The 18793-nt window shown below is 37.6% G+C and overlaps 2 protein-coding genes across 2 annotated transcripts in view; both read right to left on the minus strand.

The window, feature by feature from the left end:
- kri1 (KRI1 homolog) overlaps positions 1-1186 on the minus strand; it is an 11051-nt gene extending 9865 nt beyond the window's left edge. Inside the window, exon 1 of the mRNA XM_073833150.1 lies at positions 1169-1186. Within this exon, the coding sequence (XP_073689251.1) occupies positions 1169-1186 (18 nt within the window). The remainder of the gene's footprint in view (positions 1-1168) is intronic.
- A 3005-nt stretch (positions 1187-4191) lies between these two features.
- Positions 4192-18164, minus strand: ldlra (low density lipoprotein receptor a). The gene is made up of 18 exons (XM_073842673.1): positions 17961-18164; positions 11288-11410; positions 10973-11095; positions 10514-10891; positions 10218-10340; positions 9999-10121; positions 9789-9908; positions 9412-9537; positions 9160-9331; positions 8829-9056; positions 8626-8744; positions 8266-8405; positions 8027-8168; positions 7800-7943; positions 7486-7701; positions 7038-7118; positions 5643-5806; positions 4192-5517 (listed from the first exon to the last, which is right to left on the minus strand). Exons 1-18 carry the CDS (start codon positions 18016-18018, stop codon positions 5485-5487), a joined length of 2613 nt encoding a protein of 870 aa, XP_073698774.1. The 5' UTR covers positions 18019-18164; the 3' UTR covers positions 4192-5484.
- Between the last annotated feature and the right edge of the window lie 629 nt (positions 18165-18793).

Below are 18793 nucleotides of genomic sequence, written 5' to 3' on the forward strand. Positions count from 1 at the left end.
CCCCCCTACGTCATACAGTTCATGGTTCAAATATCTCCTCCTATCGTGTTTTTTTTTTTCAACTAACAATTTTATTTCTTCGTAGACACCGAAACAGTCCATTCTGTTTCATATTTGGACGGTTAATTTGAGTTTTTGGATAAAAACGTGCGTCTTTGTCCGTCCACGTGACTTCGTCGTAGAAAAACATGGTTATAGTTCAGTCAGACCTCTAGAGGGCAGAAAAATCATGTGGAAAAAAAAAGGTCTGATACTTTGTAATTATTAATAATAATAATAATAAATGTGTAGAAATATATAATATTAAGTTCATTATTAATTAACCCTATACAAATAACATTATTATTAATACACAAATATTTTTATATCCTTTCGCAGCCCCCGTAAGTTATCTGACTCGGTGTTTACTAACTGCGATTAAAGAGAAAGGTAAACAATTCTCCTTTTTGCATATAGGCATGGCAGGAGGCCAAGATACATAAATAACATAAGGAGAAGTTCAGAGTTCAGCTTTTACCTGTTATTCACTGCTTTGATGTTCTCCGTCACAGTTCAGTGTTGATTAGACTTCCTTTCTTTAAATTTGCAGTTATGGCTCAGAGGAAGAAAAAAGGTAGTGGTAATGTAATCATAAAAGGTAGAATACAGAATAAAGTGGAGGAGAATAAAGGGGGTCGCACACCGAACGCGCAGCGCAGCGTCGCGTCGCGTCGCGCCGAGGACAGCTGGAGGTATCGCACACCGGACGCGCACATTCTATACGCGCCAGCTCATTTTTAGGCTAGATTCCCATTCATCAATTAGTAGCATTTTGTATTATTACAAGCAATTTCAACATTTCTTATGCTGTAGCTAGTAATATGATTTGTTTGCTCAATAAAAAACTACATGCTATTTTGTTGTGTAAGGTATACTTATTTCTTTTTAAACTTCAATTATAATCGTATTGTTGTTGAGGCAGTTTATTGGAGTCTTAATTCAACATGAGGGTTTGTATTTAAAATAAAATAATTGTCATTTTGTGGTCAACAGTATTGATATTTTTAAGGACATGAAATGACAATGCCTGTACTGTACATTATTTTATGATTGTACTGTACAATTACATACAGTTGCTCACTATACATTTTACCTCAGATCGTACGTAAACAAAATTGAACATTCTTACCTGAAAAACCGATGACATCGGTAATCTTCCTCCAAGCTGATGAATTCCTTATGTTGAATCTATGATTTGTTGCAAATAATTCTGGCTATTTCTATTGCCCTACTTCCTTGATCAGTTTTTCGTCGTCCATCGCGCTCCGCTACACCGTTATTTAAATGACCTGAATGACGGTTGTGACCTTGTAAATCCAATAGATGGCAGTCAAAGACAGTGAATATAATAATGACAGGCAAATGTTACATAGGACTTTAGATTTTGCGTAGCCTATGTAAAAATGTCTCGAGAAAATAAAATATGAATTAATTATATAGGTTTACATTTTTTTCAAGCTGTAAACCTAATGTAAGTAGTATTTTGCAGCAGTGGTATCTTGTTTTTTTAATCTAATAGGACGATTTGAGACAAATATGATGTTATTTAATATAAAACTATGCAGATGGCGCTCTGTGGCGCGGCAGAAATTTGAACAGCTTCCTGAGTCGTAGCTGGGCGCCGCGGACAGACGCCGAATGGCGCCGCCGGTGTGCGTATGCTCATAGAAAACTATGTGTTCGAATTTTAAAGACGTGGCGCGACGCGACGCGGCGCTGCGCTGCGCGTTCGGTGTGCGACCCCCTTAAGGTAGGATCCTCCTTTTGGCATTATTATAGATCACTGTTGATGTTTAATAGGCAATATATGTTGTATTTCCTTGCCTTCTACACTGGTCAGCTGGGATGATTTTATCACTCAATTCACTAGATCCACTGAATATGTTGAACACCAAAATATGAACTGTTTGCAAAAATCTTGACTTTGATAGAAAAATTAAGGATTTGCTCTGTTATGTGAATATATAATGCATTATTCCATATGAGGATTTTTTTTTTCTTCACAAAGCAAAGTCACAAAACAAACACGCCACACAAACATTGTGCAGTGACAGAGCGTCCAGACATCTAAGGCTTATCATTAGTGATGTCAGAACACAGGATTTCTGGGAGATCATGGGGCAAAAAAACAATTACAGACCGTCCTGAACACACTGTGATGTACGTCTGGTGTTTTAAAGTCAAATGAAAGACAGATCCTTAAATACTTCAATTCAATGGCCATAACTTATAAAGGGCATCTTTCAAAAGTTTGTGGTTGGTAAGAAATGAATGCTTTTATTCAGAACAGACACAATAAATAGATAATTAAGAATAATAATTAATATTATTGTTTCACAAAAGACATCTGTTTCAAGTGATGCTGTTATCATTGAGCAGCAAATCAGCATATTAGAATTATTTCTGAAGGATCATGTGACACTGAAGACAATTTATTTTTAATTATATATTTTACAACATATTAAAAAATAAAACTGTTATTTTAAATAGTAATAATATTTCACAGTAGTACAGTTTATACTGTATATTTAATCAAAGAAATGCAGCCATAGTGATATTGATAGATATTTCACATAAGACATTTTCATATAGTCCACAAGAGAAAATGATAGTTGAATTTATAAAGTATTACCCTGTTCAAAAGTTTACATACACTTGATTCTTAATACTGTGTTGTTACCTGAATGATCCACAGCCGCTTTTCTTAAACTACCTGTTTTTATTAAGAAAAATCCTCCAGGTCCCACAAATTATTTGGTTTTCATCTTTTCACAATGAGGACAACTTCGAGACTCATACGCAACTATTACAGAAGGTTAAAACACTCACTGATGCTTTAAAGGAAAACACACGATGCATTCAGAGCCGGGGTGAAAACTTTTGAACAGAATGAAGATGTGTACATTTTTCTTATTTTGCTTATATATCTCTTTTTTTTTTCATTTAGTACTGCCCTTCAGAAGATACTTACATGTTTCCCTGAAGACAAAAAAAGGTAAATTTACCATTATTTTCCAATTAAAAAAAGTTTAATGCATCGTGTTTCCTTCTGGAGCATCAGTGAGCGTTTGAACCTTCTGTAGTAGTTGCATATAAGTCCCTCGTTAAATCCCAATATCATACAGTCATTATTGGAAAGGGTTCAAATACACAAAAATACTGAAGAATTTGTGGAACCTGAAGGATTTTTCTAAAGAACAGCAGACAGTTGAACTGTTCATGACAAACATGGGACTCATGAACAACTATTACTAAACAAAAAGAACACAGCTGAGGATTATTCAGGCAACAAATTAGCGTATATAAACTTTTGAACAGGGTCATTTTCATAATTTCAACTATTATTTTCTCTTGTGGACTATATGTAAATGTATTTTATTTGAAATGTCTTATTCAGGTCAGTACTAAAAAAAAAAAAAAACATGCATTCTGTATGATCCCTGTAAAATAAAGCTGCCATTGACTCCCATGAAATCCCGCCCACCTCATTCCATGACTGGTTTTCTGCTCACCCCACACAGCACTCCAACAAGTGCCAGAACCTTGAGTGATAACCAAACATGTTGGAGGCGGAGCTGTTTGCCCAGTCGCCTTAGTCGAAAACACATACAGGTCATAGAGGTCCACCCACCCACCGGCTCCAACTAATCCATGGCCCACTTTTCCCAGGATGTCAGCATATTATAGTGTCATCCCATTGGGCAAGTGTGTTTTGAAATCTGAGACTTGAGAGTTTCCTAGAATTCACTTTCCTGGAAATCACCAGAAGTCATGGCTTTACTATCATGCCTTTGTGGTTTTACGGGTCACAGTAAAAAGTAGAAAAGTGGTCTTATTTATAAGCACAGCCACGTGTATAAGCATTTACAGCTGCCTTTGTGATGTCGGTATTTAGCAGAAGTCATTTTCACCCTGGGCCTCATGTGCTGCAGATCTCTGGGAAAAGGAATTGACCTTTGATCTTCTCATCTGCTGAAACTGATCCTCATAGTGCCAGTGTTTTTATTCTAAATTCACTTTACTGAAGCTACGAACTGTTTTATCCTTTGCGGTTCTTCTAAACTGTACTGGAATATTAGATTTTATTGGATTTATATTTAAGCATAGCCTGTTTGTGTCAGATTTACTACATGAAAAACAACTACAGTCAAGTGAAATCTTCAAATTGTTTATTTCAAGTTAAGTTTACACACAGGTCAGGAACAATCGTGATTGGCTTCCCATAAAAGATTAATCAATCAATCAGAATGTACAGAAACATTTAGATTCAAAAAAATAAATAAAACATTTCTTTATATACAATACTGCATACTTAAAAATACAAATGCAATGTATATGCAAAAATAAACATATTATTTACATACATTATTTACACATTCACACTGAGAATGTAAAACAACTTGTTTGTAATAAAAACGTAGGACATTCTCTGGGACTATTCCCTGAATAGTATTTAGCATGATTCATCCACATTTTAGCTGCATTAAAATCACTGGAATCATTGGCTGATATAATAGTAAAAGCTGAGTAACCTCAATATCAATACTGCATATGAGAAAGCAGCTGTTGGACAAAGTCCTTTTACTGTGAACTTACAGTTTCCAAAGTAACATTGACCTTTTGGCACGCAAATAAGAACTTGATGACTGCAAATGGTGTAAACATTGCCATCAAACATTAGCAAAACCAACTTTGCACAGCTCATGACAGTAAATAGTCCTTTTTTGCCTAAATGTGAATGTACTGCATCTTTAAAGAATTAACATGTGAATTAAATAACACAAATGTGACCCTGGCTATAAAAACCCAGCTTTTTTTTTACTGTTTTCTACATAAAATCATCCTTCATAAGGTACACAAAATTATGCGAAAATGTAACCTTGATATCTTTAATATTGACTGAGTAAGGCCATGGCAAAGATTGAAATCATAGTGAAATGAATGGTTTTATGCTTGTTATCTCATAATTAGATTTTGAGACTTTCACAGAGAGGGTTACGAATGTTTTGGAAAAAATGTTTTTTGATCCCTGCAAAAAAAATCTTAAAAAACAAAATTCATTTTATACTAACACAAACAATATTTACAATACTATCATGGATATCTCATGAGAATATCTTGATTTTAATTTTAAGTGCTATTAAAATATATCTGTAGTAATTTTTTGTATAATTTTTATAAAGTTAAGTGCTAAGCAGCCTTGATAAGCTGAGGTTGTTGTTCTCTGAGGTTTCTTTGTTTTAGTTTTTTTTTTTTTCCTTGTGACTGCTCTACACCGTCAGCTCTTGATTGTTTGTTTTTTTTTTTGCATCAAATGCCTTGTGTAAAAAGGCAGTTTGTATATCCACTCTTTACTGTTCTCCACTGTTCCTCCAAGTAAGGAAGACATCAAATATGGCTTGTGTTGAAACGTTGTCTGTTTTGGCGCGGACCTCAGTGTCGTCATCATATTTCATCATCAATACTCACAATCTGTCTCTGTGAAGCAAAATAAGACCATCATTATCGGACATTATTAATAGGCCTTGAACTTGGAAGAAAACTTGCTGTCTATGGAGGATCAGATTTAATCAAAAATATCTTATATATCTTATATATCGTACCTGTGGGTAAAAATAGCCATCAGAACTACCGTTTCTGCACAGATGCACCTGGTCCTCTGTGGTCTTTTGATAAACGGGGTTGTCAAAGTGGATGCTGTTGGTATTTTTCTGACGCCACCTTCTCCATAACAGCACGGTGCCACCCACAACCAAACACAGGATTGCTTTAAAAAGATTAGACATTCAAATTAAAATGGGAGACAGAATAGATAAGAAAATAGACAGCATCCTAACCATCATGAAACCTGTTTGGAACATTATACATTTGACAGCAACACCCTAATAGCTCTCTCTATGTGACTCACAACTGATTTTTTTTAAACAATAGTTTGCCATTATCATGTTGCTAAGCTACAACCAACAACTAATAAGCAGAACCAAGTGCCGGCCTACATATGATCCTTTTCAGTATTTAATTTCACTTGGATGTATGTCACAATACTAAAGAAAAGATCATTCGCTACTTTAGTTACGTTGTGACTTTTAAATTGCCAACCTCTGGAACAGCCTATGTGCACCTACATAATGCATTAAAGGGATAGTTCACCCAAAAATTTAAATGACCTCATGATTTAAGCACCCTCAAGCCATCCTAGATGTATATGACTTTTTTTCTTTTGGGCGAATACAATCAGAATTATAATAAGACATGTCCTAGCTCTTCCAAGCTTTATAATGGCAGTCAATGGCTGTTGAGATTTTGAAGACCAATAAAGTGTGTCCTTCCATCATAAAAAGTGCTCCACACAGCGCCAGTGGGTTAATAAACACCATATTTAAAACGTTATAAACCATAATTTCTAGCTTTTGTTAACTGTCAAACACACAAGAGAGTAGCCTTTCAAAGGATGAAGTAGGTCGTAGACAAACATGGCGGCGAATGAGGAAGCACAGTGGAGAGAGCAAAACAAAAAAACGGTCACAAATTAGAAGAATAAAACAGGGCTTTGTAAAGAAAAACATTGGAGAATTTTGACATAAGCCAAGAGGAGACTGGTTTTCCTTTGGTGTAAACAAAACTTGGTTCTCACGAGACTAGCATATTCTATTGATTATTGATTATGGTTTATAAAGTTTTAAATGTGGATATTTTTCTTACAAAAACACATTGATTTGTTTCAGGGGGGGCTTCATTAACCCCCCAGAACCATGTAGATCTTTTTTTTTTTTAATGCAACAAAAAGAGACTTAACCATCTCAGAATAGGATATTTTTTAATATAACTCCGATTGTATTCGTCTGAAAGAAGAAGGTCATATACACCTAGGATGGCTTGAGGGTGAGTAAATCATGGGGTAAATTTCATTTTTGGGTGAACTATCCCTTTAAAATGCTCCATTTGTTAGTAACTCACTAGCTATCGGAACACAACATTTTACATTGCTTGAGGCTCACCTAGAGGAAGCAAAATGTACAAGGCCAACGGTGTGGAAGATGATGCTTCAGACAGGGCTTTAACATTACTGTAGTGGTCATCTAAGGAGAAAGAAAACCATAATTATAAAACAGATTTCTCACATTTCAGCAAAACTGTAAGATCATCTTGAGGGGTTCAGGAATCTCTAGAGCAGGGATCCTCAAATCTGGCCTATGAGATACACTTTCCTGCAGAGTTTAGCTCTAACCCTAATCAAACACACCTGAACAAGCTAATCAATGTCTTTAGGATCATTCGAAAATCACAGGTAGGTAAGTTTGATAAGGGTTCCACATTGGCCCACCAGGGCAAGATTTGAAGAACCCTGCTCTAGAATCTTGAGATTAAGGTTGGGGCTTGGGTTTGCCAGGAAAAGGCGTAGACCGGGACAGATGGTAATGTCTGGGTGGACAAAGCGAGAAATACCTGTCTGGGTGGATAAAGGAAGTTTAGTTGTGGCTTGGGAAGGCTTGATTGGGGCAGCTTGAGTGGGTCGATTAGGGATCACAGGAGCAGGAGTAGATGAAGGTTGCGCATTGGTAGTGGAAGGACCAGAAGGTTTTGGTGTTGTCTTTGAAGGTACTTGAGGACGACTAGTTGTAACTATTTCGGGCTTGACAGGAGGTTCTGGTGTGACTACAGCTGTTCAAAATAAAACACAAAATAAGACGTCAAATGGAGAAATCTTTAGGAATTACATTACATCCATGTCCAAACAGCATGCACCTAATCTGACTTGCCTTGAACACATTTGCGCATGTCTCTGGCCAACACCATGTTGTCTGGGCAGGCGCAAGTGTACTTGGGTGAGAGTCTGTTAATTTGAGGGGCAGCCAGACACAGGAATTCACATCCACCATTGTTGATCCTGCACCAGTTGGTTCCTGGAAAGACATCCAGAATAACTTTCAGAGCTACATTGAAGACTATTATGCATTTTAGATGGAAAATCAATTGGCCAACGTACCACTCGGTTGCTTGAGGTTGTGGTACAAGACGATGTCCTCTGGGGACGAGATGTGTTCGGCCACTTTTGTGATGTCGCTTCCAGTCACACGATTCGCACTCAGAATTGCGTTATTGCTCACATCCGTCCAAAAAACTTTTTCCTAAAAATGACAATGGAGAATTCTTGAGTAAGCAATAAGGTAACCTCCTAACCAAGGTCTTCCAACAACAAGTTCGAAAGGAGTATGAAAGTGTTACCTCAAAAACAGCGAGACCCAGAGGGTGGGCAAGTTTGCCTTGGTCAATGATCAGAGTACGCCGACCATCTCCCTGCACGCTGATGCTGGAGAGAGTGTGCAATTTGGAGTCGACCCAGTACAGACGCTGGTTTAAAAGGTCTAGGCATGGGACAAGACAAGAATGTGGGTCAGACCAAAGATACACTTTGTGGACCAGGGGTCTCCAAACTTAGTCCTGGAGGGCTGGTGTCCTGCAGAGTTCTTCCTACTTCCAGCTATGTTGAAGCAAGTTCTAGCTAAACTCTACAGGACATCAGCCCTCTGGGACAGAATTTGGACCCCCTGTTGTAGACAGTTATGTAAGTGGACATGTTCATACCAAGGGTTATTCCGTTGGGCCAGACAATGTTATCTGTAACTAGGGCATAGCGATCCCCTCCATTAAGTCCACCTCTCTCGATCTTAGCTGGTGTGCCCCAATCAGTCCAGAACATGAAGCTACAACATATCAGAGAAGATTTAGTAAACCACTTGCCCATGTAGTTTATCCCTACATTTTAGAGTTCCAAGGACTTGACCTACTTCTTAATAGGGTCGACCACTATAGCACGTGGCTTGGCCAGGTTTTCTTTAAAGAGAGTCTTGCGTTTGCTTCCGTCTGCTGTTGCCACAGAGATGGCGCCTTTGAGACTGTCCGTCCAGTAGATGTTTCCATGGATCCAGTCGAAGGCGATGCCTTCCGGTGCATCTAAATCACTGCCAATCACAACACTATGTTGGGAGGAGTTATCTGCTGTATCCATTGGTGCTCTGCGAAAGAAAGACAAAATATGACACCAGGCACCGTTCGGTTGGATAAGAAGCAGTTTATTCTCAATTTATCCTCAGACTGACCATAAGTCCAAAGATTTACCTGTAGATCTTTCTGAGGGATAAATCCGACCAGTAGATCTCCCTGGAAGCAATGTTAATATCCAGTGCTACAACGTTCTTCAGGCGGGGAATTACACGTGTGTACTCGCTACGATCCAGAGTCATCTTCCTTACCTCGTGCCGATTGGTGAAAAACAGGTAGGCGATGGTTCCTGCGGAAGCGTGTTAGTGAGTATGAGTTTATCAGTGTGCAACTATCGGAAATTACTTTTTAGAAGTTTAGAATTTGTACCAATAGCTTTGCAAGCCTTGCTTGCTGGGTCCATCTGGTAGCCATCCTTGCACTCACACTTGTAACTACCAATCTGGTTGACGCAGATTTGGCTGCAAGTGTCTGGGTTGGCGCACTCATCAATGTCTGAAGAAATCAAACAAACATATGGGTTTGAAGTTGAACGGTCATTCTGTTGCTTCAGAACGGTGAATCATGACAGGCGACAACAGGCTAACTGAACAAACTCTAAGCTTATTTCCAGCTCAGAAAAGAGCAAATAAGTTTGAAGTCCAAATGAAATCATTCTTTAAACTGGATCTGCACCAAGGTACGTGAAACGTACTATGACCAGACTTCCAGATGATTCAGTATGGGAACCAATCTCAGTTTCATACCTTCACAGCGTCTCTTGTCTACCAACTGGAAGCCAGTTGGACACAGGCACTCGTAACCAATCTTCAGGTCATTACAGATATGAGAGCATCCCCCGTTGTTGTAAAGACACTCGTTAGAATCTGTGAATTTGAAAATCACATATTGTAGCACAGGTTGGCTTCTGATGAATTTCTAAACAATGCACCTCCTTGAATGCCGTTTTTACTTACCGCATTCTCGCAACGGCTCGTCGGACCAATCCCTACAGTCCCGTTGTTTGTTGCAAACTTTTTCCATGCCGATGCATTCGCCACTGCGGCACTTAAACTTGTGTGGTGGCTCACAATGGGTTGCTGAAAATCAGAAACGAGAAATATAAGTAAAACACGTCAGAATAACACCTAAAGAAAAACACCTTTTGTGTAAAGGGCATAATTTGTATGGTTTACCATTAACACAGCCCAGCTCATCACTCATATCTTTACAGTCATATACGTGGTTGCACTGCCGGCTGCCATGAATGCAAGATCCGTCACCACACTGGAACTCATCCGGTCGGCATGTGGGCAAGGCTGTTTATATGGAAAAACAAAAATAGTTTGTATGTCTTGAGGCTAAAATGGCTACCGATGCTTTTAAGCTTACATTGTAACATAGTAAAAAACGATAATGGTAATCTGCCGCGACTGCAAAGAGCGTCCAATATTAACTGGCAAATGTAAAATCAACAAGTCTTATTTCTTACAGCAGTTTTTCTCATCCGAACGATCTAAACAATCATCTCCCCCGTCGCATTTCCAGCTACTGTGTATGCATTCCCCACTGCCGCAGTGGAATTCCATAGAGGAGCAGGGGTTTTTGGTAGGCTTAGGCGTCCCTGCACTGCATTTCTGAGGCAATTCGTCTGAGCCATCGGCGCAGTCGGCATCTCCATCACAGACCCACAGTCGAGGTATACACTGAGCGTTGTTGCACTTGAAGGAGCCAGTGCCACATGTGATGGGCGGACAGGAGACTTCATCACTGCCGTCATCGCAGTCTCTTTCATTATCGCACACAAACGCAGCAGTCACACACTGACCGCTGCCACAGCGGAATTCGCCATCCAGACAACGCCGAGGAGCTGTAAGTGTTGATGGAGATTTTAAATACACATGTACACACAGCATAAAGAAGATACACATGATTTCAAGACATCACTCACCACAGCCTTCCTCATCTGCACCGTTCTCACAATCTGCTTTGCCATCACACTTCCAGCTCTTTGGCACACATTGGTTTAGTCGCCCACCACAGCTGAATTCACTGGGTCTGCAGGTCTTGGTCACTGAAAAGAGAGGAAAAAATGTGTTGAATGAACACTAATGACTATTTTAACAATGTCCTTTCTGGCCCTTGTACATGTCAGTTGTGTTGCTGTTTATGCCGTGTCAGAAAGCTCTTGGATTTCATCAAAAATATCTTTTTTTGTGTGTTCTGACACACTGGACTGACTTATCTTCGGTGGAGGAACACTTACAGCAGGCAGCGGGAAGTTCATCAGTGCCGTCACCACAGTCATCAGTTTCATCGCATACCCATCTCACTGTGATACACTTTCCATTGCCACACTGATATTGCCGTGGTCCACAAGTTAAAACACCTGTCAGATGGAGACAGAAGTGATGCTTTCCATAAGTGACACTTTATCCAACACCTTAAGCATGTTATTTTAGTCATTCGAGGTCAGAGAGATAACAAGCTAAAATACTTGAGGGCGAGAACTAAATGAATCAGTTTTGTTTTTCATCTTATCTTCCTTATCACTGTACACAATCTAGTGCTAACACTGTTAAGTATGTTATCTTGGTCTACCTACGTATGATTTACTGATTGTGACACGTATGGACAAAGATGGAGTCAAGTTTTTCCTGCTTTGTAATCTGAAAGAGCCTGTATGTGTCTCAATGCCAGTAAGAGCAGGTCTTCTGGTTCGTAATTAAGGAGGACGCTTGCTCTGAGAAACATGACACCAACGATCTTAAAGACAGCTCCAGCACCAATTTAAAATGATGAGTCTCCCATTGTTGGAGATATACAATGTCAGTGCCAAAGAGGCATTACAAGTGTTGTGTTTTGAGATGCACCAACGAACACAGGATTCTCCATAGACTCCCTCCATCTGAGGACACTGTCGATAAATTTTATTAATTTTAGTAAATTCTTGAAGGAAATGTCTCAGAAAAAAAAATCATTTTCAGTGATAGGAATAACGGTGTTATAAATTACTAATGCCATTACTTTTTTTCAGTAATCAAACAAATGACTGTTTCCCCTGTTGCAACGCCGTTACTGACAATAAAATGTGGCGTTACTATAATTTTTGCATTGCGTTCTTCTACTGAGGTCAATTTTATTGTAAATGAGAACTGATTCTCAACTGACTTTCCTAGATAAATAAAGGTTTTTATTATTATTATTATTAAATTCTGGCTTATTCCAAGTAGCCGAGATGAATTTGAAGAATTTTCATGTTTGTTTATGGAGGTGATGTGTGCATTACATTATGAAAATTAACCATGGTTTTATTATAGTAAAAGTGTAGTAGTTTTTTTTTTTTGGCACATTGATTACCATTTGTATAACCATAGTTTTTACTAAAAATACCATAATAAAAATAACAACAACAAAAATACAGAAAAACCCATTTCATAACAGTTATAAATTGATTTGCATTTTAATGAGTGAAATGAGTATTTGATCCTCTATCAATCAGTTTTTGCACCTGTCAGCACCTGTCGTTTATACAGGTAATGAGCTGAGATTAGGAGCACTCTCTTAAAGGGAGGGCTCCTAATCTCAAACTGTTATCTGTATAAAAGACACGTGTCCACAGAAGCAATCAATCAGATTTCAAACTCTCCACCATGGCTAAGACCAAAGAGCTGTCCAAGGAGATCAGAGACAAGATTGTAGACCTACACAAGGCTAGAATGGGCTACAAGACCATCGCCAAGCAGCTTGGTGAGAAGATGCCAACAGTTGGTGCGATTATTTGCAAATGGAAGAAACTCAAAATAACTGTCAATCTCCCCCGGTCTGGGTATTCATGCAAGATCTCACCTTGTGAAGTTTCAATGATCATGAGAACAGTGAGGTATCAGCCCAGAACTACACGGGAGGATCTTATCAATGATCTCAAGGCAGCTGGGACCATAGTCACCAAGAAACAATTGGTAACATACTACGCCGTGAAGGACTGAAATCCTGCAGCACGTGCAAGGTTCCCCTGCTCTCAAGAAAGCACATGTACAGGCCCGCCTGAAGTTTGCCAAAGAACATCTGAATGATTCAGAGGAGAACTGGGTGAAAGTGTTGTGGTCAGATGAGACCAAAATGGAGCTCTTTGGCATCAACTCAACTCAAGCCGTGTTTGGAGGAGGAGGAATGCTGCCTATGACCCTAAGAACACCATCCCCACCATCAAACATGGAGGTGGAAACATTATGCTTTGGGGGTGTTTTTCTGCTTAAGGGACAGGACAACTGCACCGCATCAAAGGGACGATGGACAAGGCCATGAACCACCAAATCTTGGGTGAGAACCTCCTTCCCTCAGCCACGCCATTGAAAATAGGTCATGGATGGGTATTTCAGCATGATAATGACCTAAAACACACGCCAAAGGCAACAAAGGAGTGGCTCAAGAAGAAGCACATTAAGGTCCTAGAGTGGCCTAGCCAGTCTCCAGACCTTAATCCCATAGAAAATCTGTGGAGGGAGCTGAAGGTTCAAGTTGCCAAACATCAGCCTCGAAGACCTTAATGACTTGGAGAGGATCTGCAAAGAGGAGTGGGACAAAATCCCTCCTGAGATGTGTGCAAACCTGGTGGCCAACTACAAGAAACATCTGACCTCTGTGATTGCCAACAAGGGTTTTGCCACAAAGTACCAAGTCATGTTGTGTGAAGGGATCAAACACTTATTTTGCTCATGAAAATCCAAATACATTTCTAACTTTTTTTTTAAATGCGTTTTTTTTTTGTCTCTCACTGTTCAAATAAACCTACCATTAAAATTATACACTGATTATTTCTTTGTCAGTGGGCAAATGAACAAAATCAGCAGGGGATTAAATATTTTTCACTCACTGTATATTTACTAAGTTTTTTTGGTTTTATTATCATTATCAACAAAAATCCCCCCTAGAAATATATTATTTTTGTCAATATCACACACCCCTAAATAAGGGGCATCATTTAGGTTACTTGGCACACAGACATACAGATTGTGTGTATGCAAGTGTGTGTGCGCGCATTGGTTTAACCTACATTGGGAAGAATAAATGTCCCCACGTGGATGTTTAAAACTTTAGCATTTGACAGTTGTTGGCGTGATTACATTAGAGATAATGAGTTTAGATGGGAAAAACTGGAACTTGCATTGGTATCATATGGATTACTTTAACTTACATGACTTAAAAGTAGGCATTTTAAGCTTTATATACATATATTTCTCATGTCTGTGAGGCAAGTATATGCAGAATCAGGTTGTTTTATGTAAGTGTTTGTGAAGAGAAGTGACAGTGGCTTTAAGGCCCGTTCACACCAAGAATGATAACTGTAAAAATAGATAACTAGAATACTCTGCCATTCTTTAATACTGAAAATGATTTTTAGAATTATATTGTTATTGTTGTCTTACAGTTATCATCCTTGGTGTGAACAGGCCTTTACTCAAGCAGAAGTGGAAGAGTCATGTGACGTTCATTAGTTAGTATTCATAGTCGTAAGGGGAATAATGGTGTGTTAATAATGGCCTTTTGATGGCTTTAGCCCACGGCTCAATGGATCTGGGTCAACTATTTCTGAAAACAATCGTGGAGGTTGCCAATGTATTCAGTCACTGATTTATATTCATAGTGGTGACAAATATTTGTAATATTTAATTATATTAATTATAATATATTTAATATTTAATATGTAATTATATAATTACAATTTAATTTAAATGATTAATCACCACAAAGTTCATTAGCCTTATCACAGGCTGTTGCCAAGCAATGTAGCAACTTCACACATTAATACAGAAACATATTAACTTTATAGCGACCATTTTACAACCCCTTCAATTTGGCTCATCCAATCAGGATTCAGAGTTGTCTATCTTATAATGCAAATGTGAACATAAACTGATTAATGATTACACAAATGTAACATGTAGACAGGTCTTATCAGTATTTAAAGACAAACCTTCCGTTGATATAAAATGGTTTATGACTTTGAGTTGGCATCATACATCTATTCAAAGTGTGACTGGGCGATTTTTTCCAGGTATCATTGATTAATTCAAAACAGCCTACTACTGGTGTTACACTAGTCCAGCTACTAGATATAATTGCCTTGACTTTTTGAGTTGACCTAAAACTGAATGCATTTTTCTTATTTTATATTATCTCTGAACAACAGGATATGTTTAAGACAGGTTTATATAATGTTTTCCTTCACATTTCACACATATTTTCTGCTAAGATGTTAAATAACATTTACTTCATGTTGACTACTTCAAGTTTTGAATAAAGAGAACTTGAATGATGTTAGCTAATCAAATTGAATTTGTTATTCTGAATCAGTCAAAGGTTCTGAAAAAAAAAAGAGATTTTATTTTTTGCCATATTGCGCAGCCCTACTTCAAAGCACCATGTATTTTTCATGGTTTATGCAGTTGAAGATGGTGGCCACAGAATGCAACGTGGCTGTTTGTTTTTTTTCTTGGACATCTCTACACACAGTGTGTCTGATTATCTAAACCGCCTACTATCAAGACATCTTCAGGGAGGAGAAAGACACATGGCAGCTAAGCCAAGGATGTTATGGAAAGTTTATCTGGTTTATCACATGAGAAACTAAAATGCTTTATCATAACTGATAAAAAGTCCTCAAAAAACCTTCTAGGCTTCAAGAAGGTTATCTTCTCATGTAATGTAATATTTGTGGTTTATTGTTCTTGCTTCACTAGAGTCTGCACATGTAGATATACCAGCTAAAAGAATACAGAAGCATATCTCTTTACAATGTCTTTCACCTTTCTCATGTGTAAAATATTAACCATGTTCAATAAAACCATCAGTGCTACACTCTTAAAAAGAAAGGTGCTTCACAATGCCATAGAAGAACCTTTTTGTCTAAATGGTTCCATAAAGAACCTTTAGCATCTGAAGAAACTTTGTGTTTCACAATAGGTTATTTGTGGCAAATAAGGTTCTTCAGATTATAAAAAGGTAAGACAGAAATGATTCTTTTAAGAACCTTTGTCTGAATGGTTCTTTGTGGAATCAAAAATGGTTCTTCTATGGCATCGCTTGAAGAACCTTTATTTTTAAGAGTGTACCAGCCTATAAAAGAATCTGTTTGGGGGTTATCCTACACTCCAAAAAATGCTGGGATATTTTTTAAACCCAAATGCTGGGTTCAGCCTGTTGGGTCATTTTATTGGATTGTTTATTTATAGCTACTGGGTAGTTTTTCTGTAACTAAGCTGCTGGGTAATTTTTAATGCTGTTTTTGCTTAATAATAAATGTTCACCTTTTGATTATTGCTGTTGTCTTTATAATTCTGCGTGTGATTTTCAATTTCCAACACATTTTAAGCCAACAATATAATCATTTTTAATAGTTAACTTGTCTAAACAACCCAGCATTTGTTCTGTCCAATATTTACCCACCACTGGGTTGCCAAATAACCCAAGTTGAGCTGTTTTTAACCCAGCAGTGTATCAAATCCTCTCAGCTGGTTACATTTACCCCCAAAAAATAGAATGTTGAAATTAGAATTTCATTTTTTCTAACTTAAAGACTGTTTAATTTCAAATTGGTGTTATCACCAACAACATTTATTGTAATGCAAATATTTGGGGTAAAACATGACCTTGGACATTTTTGAAAGATTCACCGAAATAGTAAAATCATTTCACTTTACTGATCCTAAAGTCAAACTGTGGTTATTTTTAAACTAAACTCTCATCGTAATTTTAGCAAACAGTCCAAACAGCTCCATAAACTAATTATTTCTAAGCATTATATAGAGATAAGAAGCCTATCTATGCCTACATATCTAATTACACCCAAAAAGCTACACCTTTTCTACTATTGAAGATTCAAAGACTTCTACGCTCTTAAAAATAAATGCTCCAAAGGGATGTTTTTGCAGTGATGCCCTCGAAGAACCTATCAGTGAATAGTTCTTAAAAGAACCATTTTGAGGAACTTTAAAAAATAAAAATAAAAAAAGATCCTTTTTTCAGAGTGCTTTTCTTCATTTGAAAGGTTCCATGAATGTTCAAGGTCTAACTTTTTTTTCTCAAAAGAATAGCAATGCTATTCAAGTATCCCTTTGCAAAAACTTTTCATCCGGTACCCATCCAGCAAGACTTAGACGTGCCAAACCAACACTGAGAGAGCAAACAACATAAGCATAATCTCTCCTTTAAACCTCTATTTTTCTTGTCTGTGAAGATGAGTAATGCATCTTTATGGTAGAAAAATATGTTTGCATGGGGAGCCAGTTCCTCACGCCATGGATCTGCGCTACTACTGTTCTTGTGACATCATGCACTGCAAATGATTTAGAAGTTCTGGGAAAGGCATGTGTGCGAAAATACCATGGAATGGGGCCCCTATAGCAGACACATGGACTGTATAGACACATGTGGTTACTGTAAGGCAATACTATTGGAGAATTCATTCATGTTGAGCAAAAGAGAGGCGAACAATGCAAATTGCCTTGTGTGGAAAATAATTTTTTTAAACGGTTTTAAAATGCAACTTTTAGCATCTTAAAAAAAGCATATATTTCTATGAACATTTCAGGAGCAAAAAAAAAGTAAGGAATTATGTTTATTAATGCATAAAGTAATGTATCTATTAATGCAGAATTTATTAATGCGCACTGCCTACAAAAACAAAATTCTATATATTTATATAATAACTTGTATAGACCAAATGAGGCACATTTTAAATTACAATATCATTCACAAATCGCAAATAAAGCAACGTAAGCGTGACTGAATGTTATCTGAATATCACTTAACACGTGAATGATTCCGAAAACAATCTCTATATGGGTTAAAATACATTTATGTACTTATTAAATGATGGTTAAAATTATTAATGATCATTAAAGATTCCTAAAGATGAAGTAAACATATTCACTCACCTGTTTGAACAGGACAGAAGAACGTAACTGCCAGTAAAAATATTAATGAGCTCTCCATAGTCTCTCAATGAGCTGTTTAAAGCCCCTCGCTTTTCTGTTTGTTGTTTTGGTCAGGTTTTTATTGAGGGTGTTTGTATTAAATAAATAACAATTAAGCAGATAGACTCGTGTTCATTTGACGCTGTGGGGAAATGTGTACTTTAGAAGCGGTGAACCCAGATATTTGTGTTGGTGGTTGAACTTGAGCCATTCGAATTTGAATGGGAGCGTAAGGTAGGCGGGGCTTCGTGACGCGGGGCGGAATTCGGTGGTGTGATTTAAGAATTGCACAATCGAGGGCGTGGCCAACCGCAGTCCACGCCCATCCCAAACAATTCTACTCTACACATTTCTAAGTAGAAGCGGGGTACGAAATCTGCAGCGATTAGCTGCTTATCATTTATAAACAATAATAATGCGAAAAATTGGATGAATGATCTGATAACTACTTCTCAAGGCTGACGGAAGTCATAAAACTAAGTAAAATATTATACATTTAAATCATATCCGTATTTCTATGACCTTGACTGATCTGAAATAATTAATGGTCATATGCGTACAAACGGCGTAAAGGGAACCAGCAGTCATAATAACACATTAGTTATCTTTGTTAGAGAGTTCAAAATCATATTTATGACTATTATACAGATTGATAACTTATGTAGAGTAGAAATATGTAACTAAATAACGACAAACAACACCTTTTATTTAGATATTGTCTATACAATGAATTGAAAAAAGTAACAGTTTTTACTTATCTCATGGTTTATAAACACTAGGGACATATTATCTAA

Source organism: Garra rufa, chromosome 1 (genome assembly GCF_049309525.1).
Source record: "Garra rufa chromosome 1, GarRuf1.0, whole genome shotgun sequence".
Classification (NCBI taxonomy): domain Eukaryota; kingdom Metazoa; phylum Chordata; class Actinopteri; order Cypriniformes; family Cyprinidae; genus Garra; species Garra rufa.